Raw genomic sequence first — 18,903 nt, 5'->3', positions numbered from 1 at the left:
ATTATCACTAATGCCAACATAGTTTTCTAGTCTCTTCAAGAGAATTTTGTGATTGATAGTATCGAACTAAGATCTAAAAGCACTAATAATGAGATAAAACCACGATCCGATGATAGAAGCAGGTCATTAGTAACTCTTATGAGAACAGTCTCAGTACTATGGTATGGTCTAAAACCTGATTGGAGATCCTTGCAGATACCATTTTTCTCTAAGAATGAATATAGTTGTGAGGATACTACCTTTTCTAGTATCTTTGAGAGGGAGATTAGAGATTGGTCTGTAATTTAGTAAGTCTTTGGGGTCAAGATGTGGTTTCTTAATAAGAGACTACAGCCAGTTTGAAGGTGTGTAATTTTTCCTCAGGGGATCTATAGCTCACTAACTGATGTGAAACTGTAGTTGACGGCTGCATAGTTACAATTTTATCTCTGATAGTTTAAATCTTAGAAGTAAAGTAATTCATGAAATCATTACTGCTATACTCTTGGGGAATATTAGCATCTTTTGACGCTTTAGTTTTCATTAATTTAGTCACTGTACTGAATAAATACCGGGGGTTGTGTTTGTTTTCTTCTAAAAGAGATGAAAAATAATTAGATCTAGCAGTTTTTAATGCTTTTTTGTACAATAGGATACTCTCCCGCCAGGCAATACGAAATACTTCTAATTCTGTTTTTCTCCACCTGCGCTCCATTTTCCGGGCTGCTCTCTTTAGGGTGCGAGTGTTTTGATTATATCATGGAGTCAGATTGTGACATAATGATAATGACATTGCAGCATGGTTGAATGGATTTTCTCACAAAAACTCAAAATTGAAAATGTTATTATAAGCTTTAGATTGTGAATTGGGATGGTTATGTAAATGCTCAAAAATTATTTTAAATATTATTATTATTTTTTTTTTAAGTTACAGACTGCAGTTTTAAGAATTACGATCATTTTCTTCCTCTGGCTACTTCTATGTTCACCTTGAGAAACTTGGGGTACCTTTTTAACTGTAGCTGGCAATCAGCTGGGAGATCTGTGATCCAGCGTGAGCAAGAGATGTCTCTGGTCAGCCCTGTCTGTGTGTAGCTGAGGTTGACCACCTCTGACATCACACTTCAGGAGGGGTTCAACTGCACAAACTAAGGATTTTGGGTCAGTATAGTTGAGGGAGAGGGTTAGGAGTGCTCAGGCGCACACACACATACACAAAACAAAGAGCTCTCTGTCTGCTGTGCAACCCTCATTTTTGCTAAGTGTGTATGTGTGTGTGTGTGTGTGTGTGTGTGTGTGTGCAGGGGGGTTAATCCCATAAACTAAGGTTCTATAGATTTGCCTCGACTGCTTCGACCCTGACCTTCTAGTTACATAATCCTGCAGAGTGGGATACTATTGTGAATTACAAACGGTCTCTATCACTTACTGTGATTTCAGTATGGTTTTTCTCAGTAGTTGTCACATACACGCTTGTGAGTTTTGCTAAGATATGTTGTGTGTTGTGTGGGGTCCTCACTATACAGAGGTGGTGTCTCTTCCTGCCTGACTGCCTGCCAGACAAAAGCCACTGAGAGAGACAGACAGAGAGAAAGACAGAGAAGCCAGGCATCAGGCAACCCTGGGCTCCATCACAACACACTCCTTTTTCATTTTTAATGAGCATAAGCCCCACTGCACACCTGTCGTCTTTATACACACACACACACACACACACACACACACACACACACATTTATGTAGCTCTAAAAAAGGACATGATATGTAGTGCATGCTGTTTTCACATGATAATTATAATCACTGCAGTCTAACCTGAACCATATCTACCAACAAAAGAACACAGTAAAACATTTTCTTAAATTATTATTTTTTTTTTTTTGTATGCATTTATTATTTGGCAAATTCTGTCCCCAAACATGGCTAGTAAACAAGAACGTACATGCAATATGTAAAGCACTCAGTGACCAGATATCAGTTAGTCTTTTTAAAATTTTTGTAACAGAATGCTAAAATGTACCTAAATGCCCAACAATCATGCTTATAAAGTTTAACATTTTGAACAATTCCTTGTGTCATGTGGAACATTGATATCATTCATACCATAATTGTCCAAATTTCCTGTCCATCATTTTTATCTATGTTGAAAAACTACTCCTAGACTGAAACTGAAACTTTCACCAAATTTGATTTCCATATTAAGAAGATCAACTTTTCTTCGTGGCTACACATTGGACTCCTCCTTCTCCGCTTGTAAGAGTTTATGAGTGCGTTAAGAGGGGAAAACACAGATCAAGGGCCGCATGTGGGTGTGCAGTTTGAGTTTGCTTTGTTGCTAAGTGAAGCATGTTATACAACAAGAGGTGAGGGAAAGGAAGTCACAACATTAGAGGTGTTTAATATTTTATGTTGCCTGCAGTAAGCTGTCTTCTAAATATGTCTTTAATGTAGCACTGACAACCTGTGAGTACATCGATGTGGTTCCAGGTGTGAAAGTCACATTCATTTTCTCAACAGAGAAGCTGAATTTAAGCAGTAATATATATAGATCTTTAAAGACAGAGCTGCCTTTAAACAATAATATATGCTTCTGTTAACTATTTTAACATAATTTTATCATGTTTAATTGCAAAATTTCCATTGAAGAACTGCTGTACATCAGTGGTTTCCAACCACGTTCCTAATGGATATATCAAAAGGATATGTGCACAGGTCTGCAACGCAAGATTTTCATAAATGTAATATCTTGCCATAGTTCACGCGGTTCCAATAAGTTAAATAAAGAGCAAAATAAACTAAATAAGCATAAAAATGGCAGTACTTTCCAGGACACATGCAGCAGTCATAACTTTAATTTATTAACTAATATTTTAAACACAATTTAGAGCAAGAGAAAGTTTGAACCCGTCTACTGTGTCTTCATTTACCTAGTTGATGACGACGGTGATTATTATTATTTTTATTTGTTTAATCTTGATGTTTTATAGGGCTAGAGCGTAATTTGTGGTGGTTTGCAACACATTTCTTGGCACATCTGAGAAGTGATGTACAGTATGAAGTTTGGGGTTATATGGTAAGCATAGGAAGCTCTCATAAAACTCTCTTCTTTTGTCTCTTTAGGTTGAGTCAGGTCCTCGCGGAGTCAGCCGGGACAGGTTAAGTTCAGAGGCTTCTTCTACCCAAGAGAAAGGAGGTCCCACTGTCCCAGCCCACCTAATTGGAAACCCTTACGCATTCGGCTTGACACCAGCGACAGTAATGCAGGACTCACGCTTTCAGCCCCTTAAGTGAGTATTATACTGCCAATGCATTGTGGCAAATCGAAACTAATATTAACTAAGGTTAAGCTTTTAAATATTTTTCATTGTCAGTCCTCTGCCAATCCATTGATGAAATTGTCTGTGCCAAATTGTTTCAGTTAAACAATCCAAAAAAGTCATTGTGTTTGGAAACAAAAGATGTGTATGACTCTAGGCGGTCAAACATCGAAAAAGTCAAGATTCAAGATCAAGAATACTGAATGCAGTATTGCAATTTTTGTCAGGAATCTGCAGCTCTGTGTATTAACTGCTGCTGAAAACAGGTAATGGAGATTTAAATAAAATTTATGAACCGGCTTTACTGGCGAGATACACATTAATATATCAATGAATATATCACCTAGCCCTAATTTCAATGGACTTCTCACTGGCCGTAGCTCATACAGAATGCTGCTGCCAGGATTCAGACTAGAACTAAAAAATCTGAGCATATTACAGCAGTCCTCATGTCCTTACACCGAATGGTAATTACATTCAGGATTGATATTAATGTATTATTACAAGGATCTCAATACATGCAGATATGCTCACTGAATATAAACCCAACAGACCACTCAGATTATTAGGATGATGTCAGTTATAAATACCAAGGCTTCACTCAAAACAAGGGCAGTCCACTTTCGGCTATTATGTCACCCAGAGTTGTAACTAGCTTCTAGAAGAAATTAGATGTGCTGAATCAGTAGCCATATTTAAATCCAGCTTTAAAACACATCTGTTTAGCTGTGCATTTACTGAATGAGCACTTTGCCACATCCAAACTGATTACACTGTGTATCGTCATCTTCTATTGTTAACTCTTTTACTTAATTTTCAATCAGTTTTTTCACTTTATACCATTGTGTATAAAGTATATCATAAAAATAAACTTGCTTTTAACAAATAAAAACATATTGTAAAGTGTTACCTTCCCATTTTGTTAATGCTAAAAATGGTGCTAAAAAGTCCTGCCACCTATTTTAAGACAGCATTTTTTATTGGCTATATTGATTTCAATTCTCTACTTGTGTTTCACTGACAGCCTGCCCCGTCAGATGCCCCATGCTGTTCCCCCGGCCAGTGTTCCTGAAGAATATCTTAGGGGGTTTCGTCCTTACGCCACAGCTGAGGAGCTCCGCATGCCCTCTTTACCCCTGGGGCTTGATCCTGCCACTGCTGCAGCTGCTGCAGCTTACTACCACCCTGGATATCTGCCCCATCCCTCCTTCTCACACTACAGGTACACAAACAAATAATGTTTAATGCCCTGGAGATTTGTGGTTTTCTCGTGAACTAAAGCAAATGAAGTCCCAAACAATTGCCACTGTTATTGTCAGAATAGTCCACCTGCCATCAATGGTTCAACCGTAACGCTATGAATAGAGATGCTCCATTCCCACGATTTGTAGATCAGGTATTGGTGACAATTGGCCCGATCAGTGTGTGACATCATGCACTAGCAACATGCTCTGTACTCAGGTAATCAAGCTAACAGCATGGAGCGAGCCAGAGGAACATCCTTGATTTGGAGATATTTTGCGACAGATAAAGTAGACCAGTGTTCTTCGACTGGTAGGTAGGGTTGAGTGCCGAAAATGGGTACCATTATGGCACCCATACTTAAATAACTGGTATGTACTGAACTGAATCAGAACATGGATTTCGGTGCCTCATTACTTGCTCTGATGGCAGCAGATAGCCTAGCCTTCTGTTAACTAACTAAGCCAGACATGCTTCAATTAAAATGCCTAAAGCTAAACTTCCCTTGTATTTTAAACCTGTTGTCCAAAAAAATAGATCATCATAACCTTTTTCACCACAGTACCAGTCAAATGCTTCCTTTTTTGATCTAGCGTAGCTTTTTGTTATAGAATGAGGCAGGAAATATTTTCCATAGACTACTGTAAAATATACATTGGTTAGAGAGATGGATTGAATTTTTGTTTGTTTATTTATTGTTTTTTTTTTTTTTTATTTTGGGTTTTTATTTATATAAGTATAGGTTGAAGTACCATATAGGCACCCCAACCGTTTTAAAAGTATAAAAAAAAACGAATAATACCCAACCCTACTGGTGGGACGTGGATTGGTCTTGGACTGAAGGGCCAATGAAACGTCATGAACAACAAAAAACTTAATTTTTCTGAAGCAAGACCTTTATTTTAAAAGACGTGCATGAAAGATGTTCTAACAAATGCAGTTCAAGTAAAAGTGCCTAAGAGAGTATCTGTGGTCAGATGAGATGTTGACATGCTTAATGTCAGTGTCATTATTCAGTTATTATTTTCGTAACTTTTTGGCTAAGTCTTTCACCTCAGAAAAGCTAACTATCCTGTCCTAATCTACGAAGCATATAACTAACTAAAATGCATTATTACATAACACAATCAATTAAAATACATAGTATGACAATTTAAAATGCTAAAATAACAACCTAATTAACCCTTTATCAATATAAACATCATCACTGCACGCAAGATGATGGGCAAACAGTCTATGCTGCCTGTCTCAGGTGAGAGTGGCGCTAAGTGGTCATTGCCCTCAACTGACATTTAAAAATTCCCATGTCAAAGCTAAAAACCTCATTGGTTGTTAGGCGGTGGTTCTCAAACCTAGCCTGGGGACCCTCAGCCACCACATATTTTGTATGTCTTTCTCATAGACCACACCCAATTCAAGTTTTGAAGACTCTACTAATGAGCTGACGAGTTGAATCGAGTCTATTAAATGAGGGGGACATACAAAATATACTGTGGCTGGGGGCCCCAGGACAGGTTTGTGAACCACTTCTGTAAGGAAGTCCACACCACAACCATAAAATAACGAACAAAGAAGTGAAAGGTGTAACATGTCATTTTTGTATCACAATGGCACCTTTCCTGAAACAATCCCCAGTTCAGGCCAAAGAGCCCTAAACACAATTTAAGCCACAGTGTTTAAATTCTGTCACCAAACCTATGATTGGCTTATTTATAGCTGACTGAGCTTCTTTCTATTTTAACTCTCTTAGAATGGATGATCCATTCTGTCTGTCAGCGCTGAGGTCACCATTCTATCCACTGCCTGCAGGGGGTGCCCTACCTCCTCTTCACCCATCTGCAGTACACATGCACCTGCCTGGGGTGCGTTACCCTGGAGACCTAAGCCACGCCTCACTTTCCAGTTTACAGTCGGAGCGCTTGTCAGAGAGGTACACAACAGCACCATGAAACTTGGATGTAAAGAAAAATACTGAAATGTATTGCAACTTGATGAATTACTATACCATATTACATTGTACCATTTTATTATTTTATCATTTTTGTAATGATAATGGGGGGGGGGTGCTCTTTATTATTGTAACTACAAAAGGAGATCTTGACTGCAGCTCGAAGGACTAGTTCAAATTCACGAGTAGCTCGTTGCTGCACAAACTTTAGAAGAAGCACAAACGTGCATTTGTCCTGTGTTTCTGTAGTTTGAGCTCATCTGTGTGTATTCTGTCTTCGCAGACTCCAGATGGAGGATGAGCTGCGACAGAGAGAAAGAGAGCGCGAACGGGAAAAAGAGAGAGAACGAGAGGCTGAGCGAGAAAAAGAGCGTGAGCGAGAAAGGGAGAGAGAGAAGGAGCTGGAGCGTGAGAGAGAGAGAGAGAGAGAGAGGGAGAGAGAAAGGGAAAAAGAGAGAGACCGTGAACGAGAGATGGAGCGACAAAAGGAGAGGTCAGCACGAGAGAAGGAGAGCCACTATTTGGCTGAGCTTCACGGGCTGAGAGGCCCTCCAGATGACAGAGCCAAACCTGCAGACAGAATCACTACTAACAGACCTGGTATGAATATTGATTCACGTATGCTAAACCAGCTGAACCACAAAAACTGTATGATGCATATTTTTTGCTGTACTAATATATAGAAAGTAGTCACAATTGGAATAACAGTAGTCATTAATTAATATATGATATCAGAAGCAGAATCGCTCATACAGTGACCAACATACACATTCGGCTAATATGTTCACAAAAATAGTGATTATATTGCTGACACAAAAATATTTATAGTTTTATATAGTACTAGTAACTAGCAACTTTACAAAAGACACTAGTACCTAGAGAATAGGCACAAGTAGCTAATGAATAAGTACTAGTACTTAGCAGATAATACTAGTAATCAAAAAAATATATAGTTTCATCGGTTTAGATGGCTGAAATCTTATTCAAAAAAAGTTGTCTTATCCACAGATAGGACAAATATATTTTCACAAAGCCATTTTTTGAAAATATTCGTCATTACCAATGCCAAACACATGGACATTTTATTACCAATTTAACACAAAAACCAATCAGTTCAAATCTCATTTGGCCTCAAGCATTAAATGTCACTGCACTTTATAAAATTTTTACCCGTGTGACCCATGCAACTAAATTTTATGTCTATAATTTCCCCCAGATAAAACCAAAGAGCCCATCCTTACAACCCCTAAACCAATTCAGCCTGGACTTCACCATTCTCTAAACTCCACCCATCATCCCGTGCCCAGCCTTGTCTCTGCTCATGGCATGTATCTGGGACCTGGAGGGGCGGGACCTGCCAGTCTGACAGCAGCCACCATGCTGCAGCGTACAAATGAGGAGGAGCGCTGGTTGGCCCGGCAACGGAAGCTAAGGCAAGAGAAAGAGGACAGGCAGTACCAGGTTTCAGAGTTCCGTCAGCAGGTCCTAGAGCAGCACCTGGACCTGGGCAGACAGGGGGAAATTGCAGACCTGCATATAGAGGGACACAGGTAAGGATATTTTCACACTGTAGGTTGTGCTGGATCATGAAAAAGCATACATCAGGAGCAACTGGACATTAAGCGAAAACTGTTGGAATGGGTGGGGATGGAATAAAATAGTTGAGTCCTCTTGTTTAGAATCTAGTGTTTTTGGTTGAGCATCAGAATTTATAGAAATCCAGGTACAAAGTATTTATAAAAATTTGTTAAGTTTAGGCTGCAAAACCATAGGAATGTTTTGTTGCATTGCAAAAGCCAGAGATTGAACAAAGACTAAAAAATATATTTGCTCTTTTAGACCTATACCAAGCCATCACGAGACCAACAGCAGAGATCGTGAGAGAGACAGAGATGGCCATCCTCTTCTGGGAGCTCCACCCCCTCTCATCTCCCCAAAACACCAGCACAAAGACCATGCTCCCCCACCACCAACCACACTTTGGAACCCTGCATCGCTCATCGAGACCTCCACCGACTCTAGACGCACCTTGCACGAGCCTCAGAGTCTGAGTCACTATGATATTAGTCGGCTTCCCCTGCCCCCCTCCAAACATGACCGGCATTACAGCTCTGAAAAGCTGGAAGAGGGATCTCGGAAAAGAGACAGTCTGGATAAATATCCCCCCATCCAGCCCAGTGGGTTCTCGGAGTCAAACACTTTCCTAGTGGAACTGGAAAAGTCCACTCATAGCTTCCTGAACCAGCAGAGGACACCACTAAGTATGTCAGGGCCATATGGAGAGCTGAATGCAGGCCTGAAGTCCAGCGGGTGTTTTAAGAGCCTTCATGGGCATTCACGTCTTGCACCAGATGCCATATTAGTGTATGATGAGTTCCTGCAGCAGAACAGACAAGCTGTCAGCAAACTTGACTTGGAAGAGAAAAGACGCAGAGAAGCCAGAGAGAAAGGTAAATAGTTAACTGTGCCGGTCATCAAATGCTAAAAATGTTACGGCCCAAACTGAATACTGAATTTCGACTTTTAATACCTACATTTTACTATATTACTTCATGCAGTAAAAAACAAAAAACTGGTGGTCAGGTGGGAGTTTCTATTCAGTTGTGACGTCACATGAAAACAATCAATAGACAAGGTGTAATAAATTTTCAGTAGCTAAATACTACATTATTTTTGGATGGCATTTCACAGTTACTAAAGAAACAGAGGAGATGGAGCAACAAAAAGAAACTTTTCTTCTAGAAAGCTCAAACTATTACAGTTTGACTAAATCAGAACCAGAAGCATACTTTGTAAATGAATAAAGTGATAAATATTAATTATTATATTGATTTCATAGCTTATTACCTAGTCTTAACAGTACAAAATGTATCAGAAATAGTACATGTTAAAACTTTACAATGATTATGCAGCTTTTATTCATCTTAATGTTACCATTTCATTTCAATGTCCTGCTTAAAGATCTGTAAACCTATAAATATCTACACAAAGGAAATTGCATTGAAATTATGTACAAATGAATTACATACACTTTGGGTTCTTTGGGCACCAGCCTGTAAATTTCCACCTCCAGAATCCACTCTCACACTCTATAATGACACCAGACCATTCTCATCTTTTCGTGCACATTATTAATTTGGATATTTTTTTATAGGCTGAGTGTTAGATGCAAAGTCAAACCTGGAGCATACTTTGGGCTTTATTCACACCACTCTTATCCATTGGTTCAAGCTTTGTAGGTGATTTGTAGGTAAAAGCTTTTAATTGTTCAGCGATTTCTTTTGCAGGTTATTACTATGAGCTGGATGATTCTTATGATGAAAGTGACGAGGAAGAGGTGCGAGCTCATCTCAGAAGGGTCGCAGAACAGCCGCCGCTCAAGCTAGATGATTCCACTGAGGTGAATGACCAGTCTCATGCCTTGAATGTTTGTTAATACCGTTGCTTTGCATAGTTTTTTGGTGATTCCTTCTATGACTCTAAGTCCAGTATATCAGTATTCATTGCAAAAAACCCTCTCTTACTACAGAAAGTGGAGTTTCTGCAGATGTTTGACTTGACGACGCTGGCCCATCGTGAGGAGATGATGGAGGTGAAGAGGAGGAAGAGGAGGCGCATGCTGAGAGAGAGGAGTCCTTCCCCGCCAGCGGTTCAGACCAAGCGACCTAATCCTGCCCCGCTAATAACCCGTTTCACCCCAGAGGACATGAACAACAGCCCTGAGTTAGAGGAAAAGAAACGCTTCCTCACCATCTTCAGCCTCAACCACATCACTCAGCAGCAGAGAAGAGGTACTTTTGTCTACTTGGTTTATATTGACTCTCCGTTGCGTTGTTTGATTGTTTTTTTTTTGTTTTGTTTTTTATCTGTCCATATTTTCACAGTAGAGCTTTCTAATGGGCAGTGTTAATTTTGACATTTAGCTTTAGTCTAGTTTTGGTTGACTAAATATCATGTGATTTTAGTTGAGTAAATTTAGTCAGCTAAAATCGAATGAGTGTAGTTACAGTGTAATGTATTTATTAAGCATAATAACTTAATAACTCATATTTGACATTAAGTTTTTTTCATGAAAGACACTGATTTAACACGCAACATGCCTTTATGTTAAATATAACTTGTCATAAATATAACCCTTTTCATAAAGAACAAGAACACGATATTCTTTTTAAGAAAATTCCAACGGTTAAATAGACTAATTATGCATTCGTTATAGCAACTTGTTTACCATATAATTCTTTTTCAAGCAGCCATATATTTATTTATATAAATAAATTTAGGGTAATCTTTAGGACTACTAAGTGATTCACTCAAGAGTAGTGAGTGATTTTACTTTTGTTTCTTGATTAACATCGGTAACTTGGACAACTTGGACATGTTCTCACTACCGTTTACGTTACCTTAAGATGAAATAGAATGAGATTTTTGAAGGGTTTATGAGACATGCAGCAAGTGTTAGCTTATGTCCTGCAAGATAGAGCAATAGGTTATGATATGTTCAAATGTAAATGATGCATCTAACCTAAATCGTCCCTCCCTAACATTTTCATCTTGTTTTTGTTTTTTTATTGACGAAAATGTCAAAAGATGTTCAGTATAGTTTTGGTCATTCAAGAGTAGTTTTTGTTTGTTATCGCCGTTGGTATATTTTCGTTGGTGAAAATCATGGCGAAAATGATTTGGCAACAAAATTAACATGGCATGAGAGCCATTTAATACAATTTGAATTTGGCAGGTGGTGGAAGAAGCCTGGTCGTAGACCAAGTGTAAAGCAGTGTTGCTCTCACCTCTAGATCTATTGGCAGCAAAGATATAAGATACTTTCACAAGCTGTAACATTAATATATGTCTCACTTTCTTGCTCTCGTTTTCTCCCTGCGTTTCAGATAATGAGAAGGTAGAGGAGTTGTTGAAGGCCATAAAGCAAAAGAGCGTGACTCTAGACAGCATCAGACACAACCCTCACCCGCTGTGCAGGAGCCCTGCAGCCCTATGCTCAGGTCAGTTCATCTGTGTGTGTGTGTGTGTGTGTGTGTGTCCATACAGTGAGTCATGTTGTGTGTACACAGTGCAGAGTGTTGTCAGTGTGTGTGAAAACAGCCGACAGTTCCAGATGTTCATCGCTGTCTGTTTTCTCAGCTCATTACCACAACATGTAATGAGTGTTTTATTGTGTGGATGACCCTCAGGAGACACAGACAGCATCTGTGTTACACTGCCAGGGATGTACAAAATACTCATCATGATAGCTTCCAAATCCCTTCAGTCCACTCTAGTCGAGAGCCCGTTTAATGTTTTACTGTTCATGAATATACTAACCTGCAGACATAAAACGATTGTATTTTATTTATTTATTTTTTTGCAGACCCGTCGTCTCATTCTCCAGTCCAATCGGATGAACTGCTGAATGGACGGCCTCCCAGTCCCTCCCCCTCTGTGTCTGCGCCCCAGCCCCAAGCGGAACCCCTCTCACACTTGGATCAGCACAGATCTCTCTCAGATCCCTTAAGACTGAAAGACTCTTCCTTGCCCGTTGCATTACCTGACAAATGTCGAGCCAATGACAGCGTCCCAGGCAAGAGCTCTAGCCTGCTAAACAGTGTGCGACAGCCCCCGTTCACTAAAGAAAGTTCTGTTAATGTCAACGGAAAGACCAAACCCTGGGAGAGCTTCATTGCTGAGGAGTTTGCCCAGCAGTTCCATGAATCGGTACTGCAGTCCACCCAAAAAGCCCTGCAGAAGAGTAAAGGTAATTAGAAGTTCAAATTCTCTTTAAGATTATGTTATTTCATTGCTTACATACTTAACAACTTATGTGAAGCTGCCAGGACATTTTGGGCTGGGAAAGTTACGTTTAAAATGTATTTCATTAAACATACATGCTTTAAAAGGTATTTTGTAACGTATTTCATTAGATTTCATAATTTTAGTAACTTAATATATATGCTTTGGAATATTTATGGTACGGTTAATATTGACTTTGATGTCTTGTTTTTATGTTAACCATTATGTAGCATTAATGAGGAAATGAGGAAAGGGAGTTGAATGAGTTTGGCATAAGGTGGATTCAAACTCAGATCTTTTCACCACATAGGCTTCTTTTGTAATGATGTCAATTCCAACCAGATTTGCGCTTAGTGTAAATAAACCAGCAGTTACATAGAACCATTTTTGTTTATGCTATAGGTAGGGTGACATAAAGAACCTGAATTCTATTGAATCAAAGCAATGCAAAAATTCTGGCAAGAACATGTCCATGGCCACCCAACATAGAGCAAATCAGACAACTGTTTGTTTACAATTATTAATTACTTGCATAAATAAAGAGACTTTTTGATCTTTTTTGCATAGAATCAGCATGTGCTTTCCTCCATCAGGTGGTGCCTTGGTCATGTCAGAACAGAACAACGCGGTAGATTCATCTGTGCATTATAACATTCCTGAGCTCCAGAGCACACCAGGTCGGTCCAAACCCCACCCGCATCCTCCTTCATTGCAACCCAATGGACAGCACTGCCCCTCACAGCCATCCCGCCAGGAGCTCTCCACAGAGGAGTCTGAGGAAGAGGATGAGGATGAAGAAGATGACACCGAGGAGGACGAGCCCACTACATCTAGGTGGCAGGGCATTGAAGCCATTTTTGAAGCCTATCAAGAGTATGCAGAAGGTAAGATGTGTGTTCAGCAGATTGGCTGCCAATCAGTAATGCTGCATAATTCATATCATGGTTCTGGCCAACAGAAGAGAAGCGCTGACAATTCTAAAGTTGTAGTATGTTGATGTATGCGATGCCAGGGGCTTCTTGAATGTAAGTGGAGGACCTAAGGAGTTTTTGACCGCCCCCTCTGTCTTTCTCTCTGTTTGACTCTAGAGCAAAGCATTGAGCGACAAGTTCTCCACAGTCAGTGCAGACGGCTGGAAGTGCATCACTATAATCTCAGTCTAACTGCTGAACAGCTCTCACACTCAATGGGGGTAAGAAAACGTCTTTTAGACTACTACCTGATTCTTTTTTAACATGCAAACTGTTCAGTTACTACAGTCCAAACGATTAAACTCTCTTTCACGTCCCTCAATAAGAGATTTAAAGCTGTCAAGAGAAAACTCAATATAGCATTTCGCAGATTTAATATACTACGCATCAATAAATCCCCTTTGAACTTATCTACGCGGAATCGTAGGGCTGCGCAACCTAAAAGCCCCAACATATTTCAAACGAAAAAGAAGTTCGTTTTGAGTTTGTTTTGGCAGTTTGAATCGGCTTACCGGAGCTAACTTTTTGGGGAGTTCGTTGTAGCTCCCAAACACCTAATCGGTCGGTGTGTTCAGAAACGTGGGATTTTCGCACCTCTACAATCTCTAGACTTTAAAAGTTCAGCGAAACCAATGAATTCCTACAAAGAAATTACAATGAAGCTTGTATTAACGATGTTATGCAAAAAGCGATGTAGAGGTAAGATGCTTTTTTTTTTTGCAGGAGCTGATGGCTCAGAAGCAGAAGCTTGCGGCAGAAAGGGAGAACCTACAGGCAGAGCTGGAGCACTTTAAGAAGTGCCTGATGCTGCCACAGAGCCCCTGGTCTAGGAGTCACTTCAAGGGCTATCCACCCAGGTGACACTCTACGGCACCACCTCCCACATCCCTTACAAACCCCCAAACACAGGCCACTTCCAAAGCCTGGATAGTGATGGTGAGGAACAGAAAATCTGGCCCACAAATTTGCCATCCCCTGACCTCCCTTGTGATGCCATCCTGTGGGAAAATTACTCATGAACAAATGTCAAAGACTCTGAACGCCTCCAACTCGCAGGGACAGCCATACTGCATCATCGAGAGAAAAGAATGCCAGTCAAAACGCAGCTCAACCCACCTGCCATCTCTTTACCGTGGAGGTCATGCCTAGAAATGCACTTAAAGACACAAAAAAAAAAAAAAAAAAAAACCTGAAGAACTATCTGGAGGTACTGTGTTATGACAGACTACTCTTTATGATCTAGGGAAGGAAAAAAAAAAAAACATCAAATAAAGGAAAATGTTTTATTTCAAGATTTAGAATAAAGTTTTTTAAAGAGGTGCTTCAGCATTGTATTGTAAATAATTTCAAAACAATGAAAAAAAAATTTTTGTATGTTTTTAATTCTTTGAAGAAAAAAAAAAAAAAAAAAAAAGCCTGCCATTTTTTTTTCTAATATATTAATGCTTTTGGGCGTTAAAAAGGTTTACTTTTTAGTTTTTGCTCTGCTGCTGGTCAGAATAACCTTTTCAGGACTCGTGGAGTGATGATATCACTTGCTTTTCGCCTGAACTTCAGTAGCAACAGCCCCAGGACGTGCCGCCAAGATTTTTCCCTCAAGGCCATGCTCTACAGGATAACTTGAGCCCTGCATTCTGATCACATACCCACTGATACTGTAGGACCCAGGATGTCTACTGTCTTATTATTGGCTAGTGGTCACTCGTCTCTCAATGTTCCAGACTGCTAAACTCAGTTTTGTTTCGTTTTTTTTTTTTTTTTTTTTATCATGAAGCAGCATGCAGCCTCTTTTTGGATTTCTGTTTCATTCAATTTCATTCATTCTTTTTGATATAATGTGATTATTCTGAAATCTATATCTCACTTGTGTGCACAGAGGGCTCAAAATTAAAGCCTCAAATTAAAACCATAAATAATGTTGTACAATAAAAACGACAATTTCTTTCGTATGAAAAACATTTTTGCCATTGACAATTAGTGTGCCAAATTTTCAGAGGTGGCATGCCAAATGTTGAAAGCAAAGCTTGATCATGTCTTTGATCATGTCAATCAAGATTAAAGTCAGTCCTGCTGAGAGTTAATTGAAAAACTACAAAGTCCACAACCCCTCCCCCTTTCCCAAAATGCCCGAACACGTTCTTGTTTGCCAAGATTTTTTTTTTATATATATATATCCATTGCATACGAATGATGCATTTTAATATGACCATGAGTCATTGACAAAAATATGAATATGGGCCTTAAATGAACTCTGACTGCCTGTAATATCTTTAATTTTCTACCTTTTTTATATTATTCTCTTAGATGATGTAGAATCTGGGAATGACACACCTGTTTGTTTTCCTGCCACTTAACCCAACCTCCATCACTTGTGCCGCACACCACATGTATCTCATGTATGCAGTACCACATACAGCATGCAGTTTTAGACGGACCGCACACCATTTTTTGATCAGAATTTAGTGCAAGGGTAAAACACAGAGGTATCTCAAATGCGTCTTTGGAGCACAGGTGAGGAGTTTGCTTGCCATTCATTTAGGCTATGCTGACCCCGAGCAGGCGTGCCATCAGTGTGCTCACTGTGTGTGTGTGTGTGTACCTGCTTCACATGAAGCACTACCACTGCCTGATGAGAGCGTATACAAACCTCCCCAGACACACACACACACACACACACACACACACACACACACACACACACACAGTCACGCCCAAACTTAATGGAGGATATTATATGCTGTGAAACCATGGGGTTTTTTGTTTGTTTTTCTTTTTTTGTTATTTTATTTTTTTATGTACTTGTTTGGATTTATTGTAATGTAATATATTCTTTGTTGAGTGTAGTAATTAGGTATTTATGGATATATTGCTGTAATTTCAGACAAAAAAATTAAATATTGCAAAAATGTGTTTGCCGTTTTTTTTTTTTAATCAAACAAAAACCTCTTGCCCCAACATTTTTCTTTCCAAAAAGGTCTAGGAACACTTCGTACTACAGATTTTTTCCCCTTGACAGCACATGAATAGAATATTAATATACACCTGAATGAATGGTATGAAGAGGGAAAAAAAACATTTTAAGCTTGTCATTGTTAATATTTTCACAGCTATAAACCATTCCAAAACTACAAACCAACTTCTATAAATACTGCAATACTATCTGAGTTTATTTGTCTTTTATTCGTCTCTCAGTTCTGTAAAAGTAAAAGTACAGTACACAAAAATAAAGTACTTGACAATAAATACTTGACAAAAAATAAGTACTGCGTACTGTAATTATCTGTACAACCCTACAGATGATGGTCTCCGATGATCAACTATAGACTACATTCCCCCTCCTCTTCCTATAAAAATATAGGCATTCATAAAGTTAAACGGTAACTTGATAAATACGTCGTCGTGACGTCCCTTGGTTACAGATGTGACAGTACTTAAAGTGGAAGTTATTAGAACTGCTCTCAACAACTTAACTAGTCGTTCAAGCAGTTATTTTTTCCCCCAAAACTATCCACCTTAAGCAGCTTATTCTGCCACATTATTATGAATGTATGGAGGGGAAAGGAGACATTTTAAGTAAGATTTATTATTATGAATTAGGCCTTTAATGTGTTTTTGAGTGATATACAGTATCATTATCAAAAATGCAAGTGAACATGCAGGCGCCTCCCATAAAAACTTGTTTTAATGACAACTTTATGAATTAAATAGGTTAAGAAGTAGTCTAGTGCTATTTTGCGTCTACAAAGAAAATTGAGAGAGAGAGAGAGAGAGAGAGAGAGAGAGAGAGAGAGAGAGAGAGAGAGAGAGAGAGCTATGGTCCAGGGTTACAAACAGATACAGTAACCGGGACAAGTACACATTTAAACAAATTAAAATGGTCAACAATTTTCATAAAAAAACAAAACACACCTTTATTGCATACGTGTTTTTTCCCCCCTAGACTGCTCAGTATCTCTTACTATTTACATGCCGGGTCACAGCAGAGGTCACAAACTCAAGATATGATTCCATGATAGTAGTATTACATTTTCAAACAGCCATATCAGCTCATTAAAGCAAACTTCAGCCTGTTGTTGTTTTACTAAATATTGCAGTAAAGCCTGAAAAACGACAGATCAATACTGTTATATGAGAACATCTCAGTAATCGTGACTTTTTCCCGGCTGCAGGTTTGAGCGCAGTTTATACATGTAGTTGAGAGAGTCCAGCAGGAAGGAGCGTGTGGTGTTGATCTCCATCAGCGTGAGGTTATCCAGCTAAAGAGAAACAGGGTAAGAGTCTATCAAACACCGGACCGAATCAAGACCACGGGGAATTTTTCAAACAAACAATAACACGCTGGAATTGTCCTCCACCTTCCAATAGAACTAGAAATAAAATCCTCCTTTTCTGCGGTCCAACAGAAGCATCGTACTGAAGTGATTAGTTTAGCGCGAGTAGTAGATGTGTTAGGCAAGCGTCACAAAACATTCACAAACTATGTTCCCTTAATGGGGAAGGGCCCATCAGTTCAATTTCAAGCTTCGCAGACAGATCTGTGTTTTAGCAGAGCTATATATTTAATTGGACCGCTCTGCTGAATTTTGAGGTCAAACACAGATCGATCTGCAGCACTCATTTAAGAGAAGCACACATACGCAGCAGGGCACTGGGTTTTTCTTCCAAACTCATTTCACAACATCGGTTGAGTGTTCGGAGTATCCTTTGATGATTTAACATGGTTTCATACAACAGAATGAGGCTAAATCCTTTTATGATATTCTATACCGTAAAAAAAGGCTGTGTCGATCAACACTGCATTATAAATGACTACATTATTCATAGAAAAATGATGCAAATTATGACATTCTGAAAGTAAATACACTCCACAGCGCCACCCAGAGCATTTAGTTATCACTGCGTACATTACAGCATGCAGTAAAATTTGAATAGTGATTTTATTTTTCAAATAATAATTACAGAATTCAGTGCTTTGACCCAATCTGTTAAAAGTGCTTATATAAAAGTGATTGATTGATAGATATTCAAATACTTGTGCACATCCCTACTGCTGATGATTCATAATAAAAAAAAAGTACTACACATACTTAAGCCTAAAAACACTTTAATATTGAACAGGCGATGCTTCCAACATGTTTATTTACCATCAATGCTGTCTTTTTAGATTATTCATAAAACAATCCTAAAAATGTCACTCGTTTCAAAAAATATCAAAACTGTTTCCAACGCTGCAATAAATCGTTATATTACAATGATTTTAAAAAAATCTAATTTTACAAATGTAGTTTTGTATCACTGGATTTAAATGCTGCCTATCATCTAGCCGGCTAAAAACAGCCTTCTAATAGCCTGTAGATTCAAAGCCACATCCTTAGACAAAACTACACATCTCAGAACTGAACCAATCAATTAACTGACTTGCCAACCATCTCACTGCTTTGGTCAATCCTTTGAACAGAAGTAACTTAAAGGAGAATGAATCATTAGTGAATGGGCATCATTCATTGCCCAGAGACAAGTAGACGCCATGTTTGGAATAATTTTTTTTTTTTTTTGTTAAGTAAAAGTGCAGTTTTTTTCCCACTAAAAATTTACTTGAGTAAAAGTAAGCAAGCTCTATTAGTTTCTAAGCATTAGTTACCTAAAAGTGAAATGTAACTCATCA

The 18,903-nt window shown here is 38.9% G+C and overlaps 2 protein-coding genes across 3 annotated transcripts in view; one reads left to right on the top strand and one right to left on the bottom strand.

Moving 5' to 3' along the window:
- Positions 1 to 16,148, top strand: part of gse1b (Gse1 coiled-coil protein b) — a 128,115-nt gene extending 111,967 nt beyond the window's left edge. For both annotated transcript variants that reach the window (XM_043264617.1, XM_043264619.1), the window contains exons 5-17: positions 3,097 to 3,263; positions 4,318 to 4,515; positions 6,286 to 6,465; positions 6,767 to 7,083; positions 7,700 to 8,033; positions 8,323 to 8,933; positions 9,771 to 9,883; positions 10,013 to 10,274; positions 11,370 to 11,483; positions 11,849 to 12,232; positions 12,861 to 13,151; positions 13,356 to 13,459; positions 13,962 to 16,148. In XM_043264617.1, the coding sequence (XP_043120552.1) occupies positions 3,097 to 3,263; positions 4,318 to 4,515; positions 6,286 to 6,465; positions 6,767 to 7,083; positions 7,700 to 8,033; positions 8,323 to 8,933; positions 9,771 to 9,883; positions 10,013 to 10,274; positions 11,370 to 11,483; positions 11,849 to 12,232; positions 12,861 to 13,151; positions 13,356 to 13,459; positions 13,962 to 14,099 (3,213 nt within the window). In that variant the 3' untranslated portion in view covers positions 14,100 to 16,148. The remainder of the gene's footprint in view (positions 1 to 3,096; positions 3,264 to 4,317; positions 4,516 to 6,285; positions 6,466 to 6,766; positions 7,084 to 7,699; positions 8,034 to 8,322; positions 8,934 to 9,770; positions 9,884 to 10,012; positions 10,275 to 11,369; positions 11,484 to 11,848; positions 12,233 to 12,860; positions 13,152 to 13,355; positions 13,460 to 13,961) is intronic.
- gins2 (GINS complex subunit 2) overlaps positions 15,992 to 18,903 on the bottom strand; it is a 10,290-nt gene continuing 7,378 nt past the window's right edge. The window contains exon 5 of the mRNA XM_043264620.1: positions 15,992 to 17,494. Within this exon, the coding sequence (XP_043120555.1) occupies positions 17,378 to 17,494 (117 nt within the window). The 3' untranslated portion in view covers positions 15,992 to 17,377. The remainder of the gene's footprint in view (positions 17,495 to 18,903) is intronic.

The sequence above is a fragment of the Puntigrus tetrazona genome, chromosome 18 (genome assembly GCF_018831695.1).
Source record: "Puntigrus tetrazona isolate hp1 chromosome 18, ASM1883169v1, whole genome shotgun sequence".
Lineage (NCBI taxonomy): Eukaryota > Metazoa > Chordata > Actinopteri > Cypriniformes > Cyprinidae > Puntigrus > Puntigrus tetrazona.
This window is presented reverse-complemented; position numbering and strand designations above follow the sequence as displayed.